The 15,033-nt window shown below is 35.1% G+C and overlaps 1 protein-coding gene across 2 annotated transcripts in view; it reads right to left on the bottom strand.

Annotated features, from left to right (window-relative positions):
- Nucleotides 1-15,033, bottom strand: part of Slc38a11 (solute carrier family 38 member 11) — a 40,487-nt gene that overhangs the window by 14,740 nt on the left and 10,714 nt on the right. Inside the window, exons 5-8 of one of the 2 annotated variants that reach the window (XM_090343097.1) lie at nt 13,707-13,772; nt 12,087-12,193; nt 9,658-9,737; nt 756-826 (exon numbers count right to left, since the gene is read on the bottom strand). In XM_090343097.1, coding sequence (XP_090199223.1) covers nt 756-826; nt 9,658-9,737; nt 12,087-12,193; nt 13,707-13,772 — 324 coding nt within the window. The remainder of the gene's footprint in view (nt 1-755; nt 827-9,657; nt 9,738-12,086; nt 12,194-13,706; nt 13,773-15,033) is intronic. The other variant, XM_090343098.1, reaches the window with a different exon arrangement.

The following is a 15,033-nucleotide window of genomic DNA, read 5'->3' as shown; positions in this document are numbered from 1 at the left end:
TTTGCCAGTCCTGGGCTTGAGCTCAGGGCCTAAGCACTGTCCTTGAACTTTCTCAAGGCTAGAGCTCTACCACTTGAGCCTCAGCACCATTTCCAGCTTTTTTTTCTATGTATGTGGTACTGAGGAATCGAACCCGGGTCTTTGTGCACGCTACCACTAGGCCAAACTCCTGGCCCTATGTGAACAAGTTTTTAAAGAAGTCTATATAACACTTATTTGACTTCTGTATTAAGAAACAAGATTATCCAGGCACCATTGTTATATGAATGTAATCCTAGCTACTCAAGAGGCTGAGATCTGAGGATTTGGTCTCAAAGATAGCATAGGCAGGAAAATGCAAAAGACTCTTATTTCCAATTAACCAGAAAAAAATAAGCCAGAAGTACAACCATGACTCAAATGGTAGAACACTGGCCTTGAGCAGAAAAGCTCAGAGATAACATCCAGGCCCTTAGTTCAAGTCTTAGTACTGTCACTCCTCCCAATCCCTACCCAAGTAAGCAAGAATGAACAAAAGAAAAATACAAGTAACTATAATGAGTTTCTCTGTGAGAAACAATTTTCCCCAAACTGAAGCAAATTTGAGGGATGTGTGAGTAGAATTTTGTGTGTGTTGGTCCAAACTAGACTATATCCTGCTAATAGGAAGTCTAGGCCTTAGGATGTCTACTGTGTAGACATAAAAATGAAACAATACTTGCCCTTGGAACAAAGGAGCCCACCCTGGGAAAGGGCCTTTCAAGTCATGTACTCACCAAAAGACATCACCCCAACAGCCTGAATAGCATTAGGCTTTGCAAATACCCAGGCATCTTCTGTTTTGGGTCTAGAAGAGAGCCAGTGAGTTTGAGAAATAAATGAACATAATTGGTATATTGGAGAATAAGAAAGGATGTCACACATAAACCCTGCATATCTTTAGGCCAGAAATGAATAAGGGGTTGCCATTAATATTAATCAAATATGAATTTCCCGGGAATGCCAATGTTATCTCAATCCCAGACCTGTATGACATATATCAAATATTAGGACAGATTCTAATCTCATAGCTTATGTAATTTTGTGAGTGTATTTACTTGCTTAATCATTTGTACAACAAACATTGAATAGGATTTAATCACTTCCAATACTTATTAAGGGAGATGTACAATTAGTCTTGTCCAATAACTGCCCTTTAGCCCTTGTTCATATTTCAGGCTCAGTCTACCCAGAGGATATTGCACTGTAGTTATTAATAGAGATAGGTATTCACTAGATCTAATTCACAACAGCATTTTGGTTTAATAATTATTGTCTAAGACATGAGAAAATTCAGTGTTTCAATGATGACTCTGCATAATAGAACTTCTCTACTATCCTCAGATAAATAATGAACTTGAGAGGTTTGTTTTCTTGATCTGTTCAGGTAATATTTTTTTCTATGTTGAAATAATCTGATGACAAATTTCTGAAAAGGAGCTTGGGAAATATACAAGTTGTTTGTGCATTTATTCATTTTGTTCATTCATTCATTCCTTTTTTTGGCAGGGTTTGACTATGCAATTTAGGCTGTCCTTGAACTTATAATCTTCCTATCTCAGCTTCCCAAGTGTTGGGTTTAAAGGTATGAGCTAGCCTGGTCTGGACTGACATGGATTTTCATGGCTTGAAGCAGCATAAATTCTACTGGAATTAGAATATTCAGTAATATCTGTTCAGCACTTTCCTTTTCAGCATTCTTCCAGTAATGATGAACAATACAGGCTCCAAGATGAAATAGAAAGCATGTACTATGCTAGTGTTGCCCATTTTTTAGCTGTAAGACCTTAAGCAAGTTATTAGATCCTTCTGTGCTTCAGTTTCTACATCTGCAAAATGAGAATAGCTGTAGTACTTAGGTCACTGAGTTATTTTTCAGGTTAAATGTACATGTGTGGAAGTCTTCCAGAAGAAGGGCTACGACATTCAATATAAAGTTACTACTTTTTTACCAAGATTATTTTCTAATATTTTCATATTATTTGCTGTGAATTACCAAAATGTGGCAAGGTTCTAAAAGTAAGCACAAGCAGAAAGAAAATCTGGAGTGAGACCCAAAGGAATGCAGGGAGAAAGAAGATAAAGACTGTGGTGTGTGATGGGGTAAGGGGAGGGAGGAAGACAGGGGTTAAGAAAGTGGGCTTACTAAGAAGTATAAATAAACATGGGAATTTCTTTTTTGCCCTGGGGCTTGACAGGGCCAGGGCTCTGTCCCTGAGCTTTTGTGCTCAAGACTGCGGCTCTACCACTTTCGACTTTCATCATAACTCCACTTCCTGTTTTTCTTGGAGATAAGAATCTTCTTGCTGGGACTGATTCCAACTACAGCCCTCAGATCTCAGCCTCCTGAGCAGCTAAGATTATAAGTCTGAGCCAACAGTGCCCAGCTTCACAAGAGGAATCTTAAAATTAAAACCCAACTCTCCTAAGTTTATTATTCATTCTCTAAGAAAAGAAAATGCACACACACACAACATTCATTTTGTTTTGTTTGTTGGATCTGTGCATTATATTATTTGTCTTTGCATGCATGGAATGGCCATTTCTAATTAGAAAGGAATTGTCTAGAAACTGGAGCCTACCTTCCTGCGAAAGGCAGGAGACTGATAGAACCTGCTCCAATTCCAGCCTTTGAGTGGAAGCTGCTGCCACCTGCTGCCTTCACTGGCTCACTGCAATCAATGTTAAAGAGCAGCAATCTATACCTGCTGAAATTCAACCTTGAGGTGGAAAACACATTTTATCATCTTCACAATAAGGCTGAGAACAAGCAGCACTAACTCAAAAAGGATTATCTATCTCTCTAATATGTTTCATATAGTACATTTCCTAAATGAAAGTTATTTTTCAAATCTAGAAGAGGAAGAGATATTGAATATAATTTTCTAATCATTTATAACTTAGGCTGAGATGGGGATTCCAGAAATAGTTCCAAAGAGACAGCTAGAGCTAGAAACAAAGAGATAGACAGAGGAAGATGAGAGATAAAGATAGATATAAATGGTTTCACTGTATTCAATGAGATTGCAAACAGCTTTTATATCTAATCTGGGTAAAGGAGTCATAGATTTGAAATATAATATAGTGAATAGACAAATGCAATAATCAAACCAAGCAATTTATAGGGCAAGGAATATCACTATAAAAACGTTCCACTAAATGGAAGAATCCCCCATCTATTGCAGTTTATCACATTAATGGATTAGTGGGGGGACAAAAGCAGTTTTGAAAGTGTATAAAAAAATCCCATAATTCAGTATTTAACTTGACAAACATGCTATTCAATATGTCAATAAAATAGAACTTCCTTACCGTAAAAAGGAATATTTATTCTAAAAAGCCTATAACAGGTAACATATCCAAAAGTGACAAGATAGAAATTTTGCAAGAGAAACAAGAAAGTTTATAAGGATATTCAATATCATATCATTGTTTTCACAAAACATTGTTGAAGTTCCAACCTAGTTTCATAAAATCAATGAGATATGTAATCATTAGAAAAGAATAGATCATCTGTGCAGATGTAATTACATACATGAAAGTTTAGGGGAATGTAGCAAAAAGCCATTTGAATAAATAGAGTGTTCAACAAAATACTGGGTTCAAATTAAATACAATAAGGACAATATATAGAACTGACATTGAAAATGACAGGTAACAGCTAGGCACCAGTGGCTTATGATTCTAATACTAGCTACTCAGGAGACAAATTTGAGGATCAATGTTCAAAACTAGACCACGCAGAGGAAAATCTGTGAGTATCTTATCTTCAACTAAACAAGAAAGCTGTAAGTGGAGCTGTAGCTCAAGTGGTAGAGTTCTAGCCTTGAGCAGAAGCATCTTGGGAACAGTGCTCAGGCCCTGATTTCAAATACCAGGACCAATTACATGCATGCACACACACACACACACACAATTCAGAAAAGTAAAACCTACGGCAAACAATATCAATGGATGGTAAATATAAAACATTAATAAAGTAAGAGATATACAAAATTAAAAATACAAGCATAAACTAAAAACTGGAAGGAGTAATTGGTAGTATAATCAATCATCATTTTTACCCAATGTATATTGAAAACTTTTGCAAATACATAAGAAAAATGATAATTCAATGAGCAAAGGATCTGAGTCAATTGATAGAAAGAACATAAGAACAGCTAAGAAATGTACAACAGGCAAACTGAGCATGGTGGAACTTTTCTGCAATATCACCTTCTTGGGAAGTGGAGACAAGAAGATTGTAAAATTGAGAAGCCTAAGGAAAGTTAATAATACACTATCTCAAAACAAAATACAAATGAAATGGCTGGGGGCATGGCTCATGTGGTAGAGCACTTGACTAAGCATGTCAGAGGCCCTTAGTGCTGAAATACATACATACATACGTACGTACGTACGTACATACATACATACATACATACATAATGTAACAAGTCACTCACCTTATTTAATCATTAGAAAATTCAAATGAACTCTATTGAAAGAGTATTTAACACCGAACTCAACCACACTAATATTGAAAAGTTAGTGAGAAAGGACATCTTGAAACCATTACCAAGGAAACTGAATGATAAAACAACTGTGAAGAAGACTTTGACATTTTCTAGCAAACAAAGATGTTAGAGCTTGTAAGACTGTTAGGCTGAGTACGTGTAGACGTACGAGACTGAGGCGCTACCTACTGCGCTAACGAGGCACCTGACTGTAGAAGTATGTGAGGCAAAAGTATAAGGATGTTCCACTACTGAGATGTTCAGACTGCTAACCCTGGGATATGGCCACAGTGTTCACGAAAGGACTGATTTATAACCACTAAGTAAAATGTGGGGTCATCATGACCTTGTTTGATATACAGAAATTGTTAAATGCTAACTCTGATGAATTAGAAATGTATAGAATCAGATATTGATAGAAACATCCAGCTATAAAAGGGAACATAAACCCTTGCCACAGTAACCTGCAGTATATATTTTGCAGAAATACTCATTAGAACTATATTTTGCTGTCAATATTTAAATGCACAGTAAAAGTGTAAATGTAGGAACATGGCGGACTAAAGTTTTCAACTGAACAGAACCAATGATTCAATCTTGGAAGGCTATGAAAATGTGATATATTCACCTTTAATTTTTCACATCTTCAAGTTACACATAGGTCTCAAGGTTTCCTGTCTACCACAAGCTATAAATGATAAGCAGGTCTGACCACTTCCTTAAGCTCTGCATCAACTGTTGGCTCTACCACGTTCTCATTCCAGGCTCATTATATTTGAGTCTGTTCCACAGATGACACAAAAAGCTGCTTAGCTAATCATTATTCTTAGAAATCAGACTAAACATAAGCACTTTCACTTTTTAAAGGCAAAATACAAAAGTTGATTTAACATTTTCATAAAATTTAATGTGAGGGTGTTTTTTTTTGCTTTTGCCAAAATGCAATGTTAGACTGTAACATATGAATCTTGTAAAAATTTCAGCACCATAAATATTACATGCTTTTTTGCCATCCTTCTAATTCTTGTTGTCTTTTGTCTAATTTTGTTTTATTTTTATTTCTACTGTCATCACTTTCCCTAACAAGACTCTAAATGTTATTATCTGAGCTTCTTATTGCCAGTTTGGAGTGATTAGGTGTGGGTGGGAAAAATAGCATGCTTTTTCTTCCTCCTTTTCTTCTTCCTTCCCTCCTCCTGTTCTTCTTCCTTGTCCCCTTCCTTCTTCTCCTCCTTCTCTCTTCATAAACTCAGGACCTAGAAGTGACACTAATTGGCTGAACAAACTTCCATTTTACTCTTTTAATTGTGAATTCTGGACCATGTACCAATCCTGGTATCTAACATGGAGAGATTGCTATTATCCCAACACTTGAGATTGACGACATATCACTAGACCACTGAATTTGACAATAAGGTTTACTGCTGTCACCAGCCAAAAATTACTTAATTTTCAACTCTACTTCATTTCTCAGGCCTTTCTCTTTAATCGTTGCAACTGACTTTTGCCTGACATTTTCTGTAGACAGCCTCCTTCCAGTATTTTCCAGTCCCATCTGTCCCGGTGTTTCCTGCTATGGAGGGCCAGTTAAAATATACACTTAATCTAGCCTCTTGTGTGTAAGAACTAGCAAAAGTCATCAACCAAGAAACAGAACCAATAAAGCCCCTTCTCATTTTCTAGGCCCATTCCCCATACCATTCTAGATAAACTTTAGCTCAAAATCATCAGAACTTAAATACAAGGTCACTGTAGTTGGTGGTGATGGGGAAAGTGGGTGCTGTGGTTCAAATGAAGTTTGTGTTGGAAATGATTCCTCATATAGCTGTTTCATCATGTGCATCCTTTGAGAGGTGAGGAGGCCAAGCGTAAACTTAACAGATGGGATGAGCAACTTTATAAAGGACTGGAAGGTGTAACTTCAGCCATTATTTTTCTTTCCATTCCTTCAACCATGTGAAGACACACAGGTTTTGTTCCCACTACAGGGAGCAGAGCTCAAGACATAATGGTAGAAGGAGAAAGAGAGAGAGTACTACTCAGACACTGGATGCTGCCACATTCATCTTGTTTCCTAATCCTATCCTTAACTTCCACTAGTTCTTTATATGTAACATTAAATTAGTGAATATCAGAGCTAGAATGTACTAGGGTGAGGAAACAAATGTGAACTGATATAATTGGGGAAGATATATTTTGTATGTGTTAAATATACATTAAAATATAGGCATTGTATTGGAATTAGGTTTAATGATGTTTTTGTTCTTTGTTTATTGTGGTGCCAGCACTGGGGCATGAATTAGAAACCTCACTCACTCACTTGACTTTTATGCTCATAAGTGGCACTTATGCCACACCTCCACTTCCAGCTTTTTTCTTTCTTCCTTTATCTTTCTTCCTTCCTTCTTTCCTTCCCTCCTCTCTCTCTCTCTCTCTCTCTCTCTCTCTCTCTCTCTCTCTCTCTCTCTCTCTCTCTCTCTCTCTCTCTCTCTCTTTCTCTGTTTTTGTTGTTGTTGTTAATTGGAGCTAAGAGTCTGATGAACTTTCCTGTCTAGGTTTGGCTTTGAACTGTGATTCTCGGAACTCAGTCTCCTAAGTAGCTAGGATACTTGATACTTACTTTGAAATTATTTAAAGCATCATGTTGCTGATTAAAATGCTTTAAAAAAAGTTGTCTTAAAAAGTTTGTTAACAGAAAGGTTTTAATAATTTATTGTATATTATTATGTTATTGTTTCCATTTTGATTGTGAAATGTTGAATATTAATGAAGCCCTGAATAAGGGATTTTGTAGCAATAATGCCTCTCATTCTAGGTACAAAACAGTGGCAGAACTGCATTATTGCACTTTTATCCTTGCACACTTTCCTGGAAAGCAATTAAATTGCCTTGCCACCTCAGTTTTTAGAAAGCAAAAGGTTAGAAAACACAATAAAACTGAACATAATTTCCAAAAAGAATTGAAAGTCATTGGACTGTGAGATATTTGAAATCATATCAAAAAAGCAGAATTTATGGGACTATGAGTTATGGAAAAGGAAATTGAATTGTGTTTTATTTTTAAAACACAACCACTAAAAATGTGTTTCCATAGCAACAAGGTCAATACCAGTAGCCATTACAGACCTTCCCTCTTTTTTCTGATAGTGGGTTTAAAAATCCTTCTCAGACACCACTTTAAAAGCCATATGGGGGGGAGTGTGATAGGTTTTTTGATCATGCATTTGAACCAAAAATGAATAAAGTCACACATGGTGTATTGAATTTCTCATGTTTTATGGATTACAAGCATTTGTAACTATTGTATTTTCAGAAAGAAGCCTGCTTGACTAGCTGCTATGCCAACCTCTGAATATGGGATTTAATTAGCTCAATTGTAAATAGGGACAGACAGAAGTTGTTTGCAGTAGTGTTCAAACAGACATAAAAGGTGGCACACTATTTGAAACATAGTCCTATAACATCTAAATATTGAAAGAATTTAGTAAATATTCTTTTGTTCAAAAGAAAACCCTTCAAATGCTCAGATAAAATATACTCCGGGAGAGGAGTAAAGAAACCATAGCCATTCAACTCCACCTGGAAGTGAATTCTCCTCCTTTTTTCCTGAGTCAAGCTGTATCATCATTATTATCTCTTTAACTAAATGAATCCCTTAAGAGCAGAGATACTTTTACTTCCCTTTGTATTTATGGTAGCATTTCACATGATATTTTGAAAAAGAAATATTGGGAAAAAGTATATCTTCTTGGTGAGCTACAAAACATGGAGTAAGCACATACAGTTAGAAAAGAAGTAATAAAATAGAACAACTATTCATTGACGGGGAAATAAGTAATCTTGCAAGCTGCATTGTCAATCATAGCTATTTGCCAGATTTGTTTTTCTTTTTTTCTCAGATCTCATTCAATGTTCCTTTCATGGATTAAATTCATTTCACTTTCCCTTATTTAGTGTAGAAAACATATTTAAGTGGTTGTAGAAATTTCTTAATGTATTATTCACTTCTTCCACAAATGTTTATCATGAATTGTGCAACACCAACTCTGTTGGTTAGCTTATAAGCAAAGCATCAACATTGTAGTTTGTATAAACAAACAGGCACTTACAATTTTCAATGATGAATAATAACATTTAAAAAATTGGGGAACCAACACTAAGTTGGCAACAGTTTACTTGATTAGATAGAACATTAAAAACAAATATCATTGCCAACTCTGATAATTAGTTAAATGAAAAAGCACTTAAAGAAAAAAAATTAAGGGGCTGTATTTTTGGCCTTGTGGTAGAGTGCTTGCCTAGCATGCATGAAGACCCGGGTTCAAGTCCTAGGTATTACATACGTAGATAAAAGCTGAAAGTGATGCTGTGGCTCAAGTGATAGAGCTCTAGCCTTGAGAAAGCCCAAGGACAGTGCTCAGGCCCTGAGTTCAAGGCCCAGGACTGGTAAAAATAACAACAACAAAAAAGAAAAAGGGGGGAAAACCAAGACGGGAGGGGGGTGTGGGGGGGGGAGGGAAATGGGTACCAAGACATGTGAAAGGGTATCAATGTATGTGAATTAATGCACCTTCTATCTGGCAAATATCATGTTACCCTTTTACTAATTACAATAAAAAACAAAAAAGGAATAATAAAAAAAGAAAAAAATTAAATAATACAATCAGAAAAGAATAAAAGCAGCTTCATAGTAACTATAATAATTTCAATTAGAGAACTGAAGAAAAGCACACATTTCTGGAGATTATTTTTGTCATAATGTCACTATATAGTCCAGGCTGGCCTTGAATTATGGATTGACCTGTCTCAGCTTCTTAAGTTCTGGGATTATAGGTGTTCACACTTTGCTTTATTAGTGTCTTTGTTCTTCTCATTTCCATTTAAACTACTGAAATTTTTTAAAGACTAAATCAAACTCTATTCAAAATCTCTTCTTTATTCCAAATCTTAGGATGGCCATCAAGTTATTAGATAAATTTGCTTTAATCTCTTCAGTCTTCAGTGGAAAACTTTACATTTACTTACAGTTACAGTCTCATGTACTGAAGGCCTATGTTGTTTCTGATTACATTTCTGCATTTTTGTCAGCTAAATAAACATGCAAAGGCTAGAAGTCAAAGACAGATAAGTGTAACAAACTTACATGTATGGACCCAATGAAATTACCCTTGTCATTACAATTCCGAGAATCAGAGTTGTTAAAACTGTGGAAATAAAGGATATCTGCAAAAGAAAATGAAAGCATCATTGGTGATGTTTTATTCAACATATTTTTTATTTGTATACATATGTTCATAGAGTGCTTTGATCCTTTAGTAGTTTATGTTCTTATAGATTCCTATTGATAACCTCAGGCCTATAATTTCTTATCAGGTAGCAGTCTTTGTCCCTCAACCCTAAAAGGTAAGCAAATATGACTTGTGATCTCCTAACAAGACTTCAGACCTGTTTGATGGCTTCCTGAGTAGAAAGTAAAAGTGAAATTACTCTTCCTGTTATCTTCTAGCTTTATTTTAATGTGTGCACTTGTGTGAATTTCCCTTCTATAATTGCTGCTTCTGTGTCTTTGCTTTCCCTCACATTTTCTCTTGCAATACAATGGATGTACCCTCCAAACAACCTTTGGATACTTCTTCTCTTCACTGTTTCCTAGCTCGATTAGTCTCTTTCCTTTGTGGTCTGAGTTTCTTCAGCATCTCACTCTATATGTTGTCACTGCTTCAACCACTTAAACAAGAAATGGCTCTAAGTGTGCATTATCTCTCTGCACTCACTATTCAGGTTTCTATTCTTAGTTTTAAATCTAGAGTTCTTCCTATGATAACTAAAAAAAACATAATTTATTTTTTATGTGATTCTCATGTTCCTAGTATGAGTGTATTGATTTCTTGAGAAACAGATTCAACATGCCCAAGCTTACACAGCTGGAAAGTGACAGAGAGGGGATTTAAATCTAAGCACTTTACTCCAGATCAAGTCTTCTCATGACTGTGCTTGGCTCACTGGGAGGTTTAAATATGAAGATATTTCAATATGATACTTGCAAGGGACATTTAGAGGAAAACATTCAGGTATCAATAATATTGGTATTCTTTTCATGAATGCTTTCTTTCTGCTCTCAGAAGATAATGTTTTTGTTTACATTGAACAGGTGAAAGGAAAATATTAATTATTGAGATAATTGACATATTAAACATCTTTTGATACAAGATGATTAAAATGCTCTTGTTTATCTTTTGGTTACTGATAGAGGGGAAAGATATGATATTCAGAATACTCTTAATTAACATTTCTACTCTGGACTCTACCTAGGAGAAAGGGCCAATAACTGGATTCAAATATCACTGATATTTTATGTTTTCAATATTACAGCAAAAAATAAAATTAAATCAGGAGTTAGAAACTTCAATCTAGAATGTAAAAGTAAGTATCATATGAAAAATTATTTTCAAAAACTCATCAGGTTGTACATGGTAATGCATTTCTGAAATCCTAGTGCTTGGAAGCAGAAGAAGAATCATGAGATTGAGCCGAGCCTGGATTACCTAGAAAGTTCCAAACAGTTTGCTTAAAAAGCAAATAATAAACAATCATTTAGAAACAACAACAAAATTTCCTGAGTAAAATCTTGTAAGGGAATAAAATATATCCTAAAAAAATATATATCCTGATAAATAGCAATTTTAATAGATGACTTAATTAGATTATTTGCTTGGTGTCATTAAAAAAACTTTTAATATTTTTCTTTTGCAATAAATACAAAATATTGTCCAAATCATCAATAACTGATTAATTAATACATTGACACTAAAATTTACTGAATAGAAATTAGGAATAATAGACATTTTAATATACAAATAAAAATACTTAAAGCCATTGATGTCATTCACCCTGACTTCTCAGTTTAACTTATATCTTATTTTTAAAAATTATTAATGGATACAGATTTAAATTTAAAAGTTATACAGATTAATGGGTACCATGTAATATTTGAGACATGTATTCATGATACAAAGTTTAAATCAGGCTTAACAAATATCTATCTTCATATGTTTAGCATTTCTTTGGGTGCTTAGTTTTAACTTAAATTGTTTAAGGGCTGGGATGTAGCTCAGTGGCAAAGCACTTGCCTAGCAAGTGCAATGTCTTGGGTTAGATCCCCAGTTCCTAAAAAGAAAAGACAAAAACAATCATATAAACTTAACTTGTTTAAATTACCCATAAAACAATAGAACACTTTTCATCAAATATGCTTTAAGCATAGTTCTTTGTATGTTCTAAATTGTCTAATGCACTGTCTGACTTCATCCAGGATATCTCCCTCAAAGGAGAAGGAAAGATGTGATTTAGTTTGCATTTACCCTCTCTTTAGCCTTCTTTTTCCTCAAACAACCCAGTAATTATTCAGTCACAATTTAATTATTCAATCATATATTTCAATCATCCTAGCATAACTGTAAGTTAAAAAACAATGATAAATACTATACTTAAAGACTGCCAAACAGACCGTGGGCCAGAAAAATGATAACAGAGCTCATTTTTATGTCTATTTCAAACAAATGTAAAAATTACCTTTCCAAGTTTTGCTATGTCTCGGTACAATGACAAAGGCAGAGTAAATGTAACTGTGGAAAGCACAATAATGAAGTGTCGGCCAATAAACACATTTTCAGGATCAACTACAATGAAGCAAATATTATTTAGTATTTGCAGGCACAAGTAAACAATGGGGAACTAGAAACATGGTTCAAATGGTGAATGGACTGTCTAGCATACAAAAACCTCTCTCTCAAGCTCCAGTACTGCCAAACAAAGCAAAGCAGAAACCTCACAACACAACAAATCAAAAGTAACACACTGGAGGTTGGGAGGTTGGCCTAGTGGTAGAGTGCTTGCCTAGCATGAACAAAGACCGGGGTTCAATTCCTCGGTACCACATACATAGAAAAAAGCCAGAAGTGGTGCTGAGGCTCAAGTGGTAGAGCTCTAGCCTTGAGAAAGCCCAAGGACAGTGCTCAGGCCCTGAGCTCAAGGCCAGGACTGGCAAAAAAAAAAAAAAAGTTAAAAAGGTAACAGGTAACACACTGGTATCACAACTGAATTGTCAAGCATTTCACTGTAAGATATGACAGCATAACTTTTGCATGAACAACAATAATTTTGTTAATAAGCCCTCAACCAAGATAATATGAAAAATGTAGAAAAAGAAATAATTTAAAGCACACATTCTTCAAGTAATGACATACAACTTTAATTGTCTCATAATTAGATTTTCCCTGTTCTCCAAACAGACCCATGATTTTAAGTTATTTTAATACTCATCAGATGTGAAAACTGAACAGGAGCTCATTTTGAGAACTCCAAGATATGAAAACAAGAGGTTTATCTTTGTGATTGCTGTTCTTAATGTACTCTGTAAAGTTATTTCTTTTCCTTTTCTTTTTTCTCTTTATGCTTTATCTCATGTTGTTACTGTATCTGATTTTGGTACCTGGTATATTGTATATGCATTTGTTTATTGAAATAGGGAAGGGAAGGTGTAAACAAAATGATTGGGAGGGGGTAGAGGAAGGGAAAGTGAGAGAAAAACATGGATGGGGTATTAATGTTCAAAAAGTAATGTACCAACCACCTGATAAATGTAACTGTAACCCCACTATACATCACTTTGACAATAATAAAAGAAAAACTGAACAGGAAGTGGAGTTGTCTGAGTGTTTTTAGTAGATTTTTAGAAAGCAAGCATGCAAACAAGCAAATAAGTCAGCAAGTGTGAAGGAGAGAATGAAAGGGAATGAATGAAGGGAAAGCAGCAACCAGATGTAACAGGGAGGAAAGACATACATACATGCTGTTGGTGATAAAGTGTGAATTAATTCAGCCATTTGGATATCAGCATGGAGGATTCACCTGACAAAAAGCAACCTAAAAATAAAACTACCACTGATTCTTCCATATCACTCTTGGTTTATACATCTTAGAGGATATAGTTAAACACATGACAGATAACAGTATACTCACGATTCTTGTGGCACTAATCATCATAGTTAAGCTATGTAATCAGTCTAGGTACCCATCAACTAAAAGATAGGTAGGTACACACATATGTATGTTTACATACATATATAATATATATGAATATATTCAACTCTCTCTCTCTCTTTCACCCTCCATAGTCCTATTTTTACTTACCTCCTGGAATTCTTTGAAAAACTTTGCTCAAAGTATCTCCAGCAATTATGTTGTAACTTATCATAGCTAGAAATATAATTAAAAGTCATCAATAAATCATGGCATGTTTTACTTCAAATATTTAAATTGTAATCGCTTATTACTTTCCAGATATTGGCATACTCTCCTTACTTTTTCAGATTTGCTATGATAATCAGTTTGTATAGCTTTAACACAATAGCACGCTGAATGTACAGGATCCATTTGCCTTATAAGAAAAATTTACACTTAATGTCTTAGAGCACCCTTAAACAATGAGTTTTGGTAGACATTTAAAATACAATTCTTTTTGTGGCTAAAGCTCAATTTCTACACATATACTGCTTCAGTGAAGAATAGCAATAGAAAATTTCAAAGGTATCAACATATCTCCTCAACATCTTAGGGGAAATATATTCTTTTTTTTTTTCTTTTTTTTTTTTTTGCCAGTCCTGGGCTTGGGCTCAGGGCCTGAGCACTGTCCCTGGATTTTCTCAAGGCTAGGGCTCTACCACTTGAGCCACAGCACCACTTCTGGCTTTTTGCTATGTACGTGGTACCGAGGAATTGAACCCCGGTCTTCGTGCATGCTAGGCAAGCACTCTACCACTAGGCCAAACTCCTGGCCCCGGGAAATATATTCTTATCCCATTGGGGTAAGAGTTTCTTTGATATTGATATAAAAGTAAACTTAATTTGGTCAATAGCTCATGCTAAATTTTTATCTGTCAGACAACACTTCATCACTGTGACACAAATGCTAGATGTTGATCTGGACATGGCTTTGACAAATCCTTAGTCAAAAAACAATCATGCATTAAGCCTTATGAGAAACTTATTACTTCTCTCATTTACTTTCAATCCCAGATTGCTTTATTTTTACCCACAAAAGAATGCTCAAGTATTAATCAAATGAAAACCATCCTCGTTTTATTTCAGAAAAGTGCTCAGAAAATAGATACAGTAAGGAAAAAAAATGGCAAATATTGAAAAGGTTCAATTTGGAAAGTATTTCAATTGTTCATTTTCTTTAATGATTCCCAAGGCATTATTAGTCTATTTTCATTTAGAAATGACTTAATGCCTATAATACTAGCAATTATGAAGGCTGAGATCTGAGAATTGCTGTTCAAAGCCAGCTCAGCAGAGAAATCCATGAGACTCTCCAATTAACTCTCCAATTAATCTATAAGACTCTCCAATCCATAAGAATCTCCAATTAACCAACAGGAAATTACCGCTGAAGGCATGGCTCAGGTGGAAGGCATGGCTCAGGTGGCAGATTGCCAGTCTGACTGAAAGGGTCAAC

Source organism: Megascapheus bottae, chromosome 12, assembly GCF_031878675.1.
Source record: "Megascapheus bottae isolate mThoBot1 chromosome 12, mThoBot2.hap1, whole genome shotgun sequence".
Taxonomy (NCBI): Eukaryota; Metazoa; Chordata; class Mammalia; order Rodentia; family Geomyidae; genus Megascapheus; species Megascapheus bottae.
This window is presented reverse-complemented; position numbering and strand designations above follow the sequence as displayed.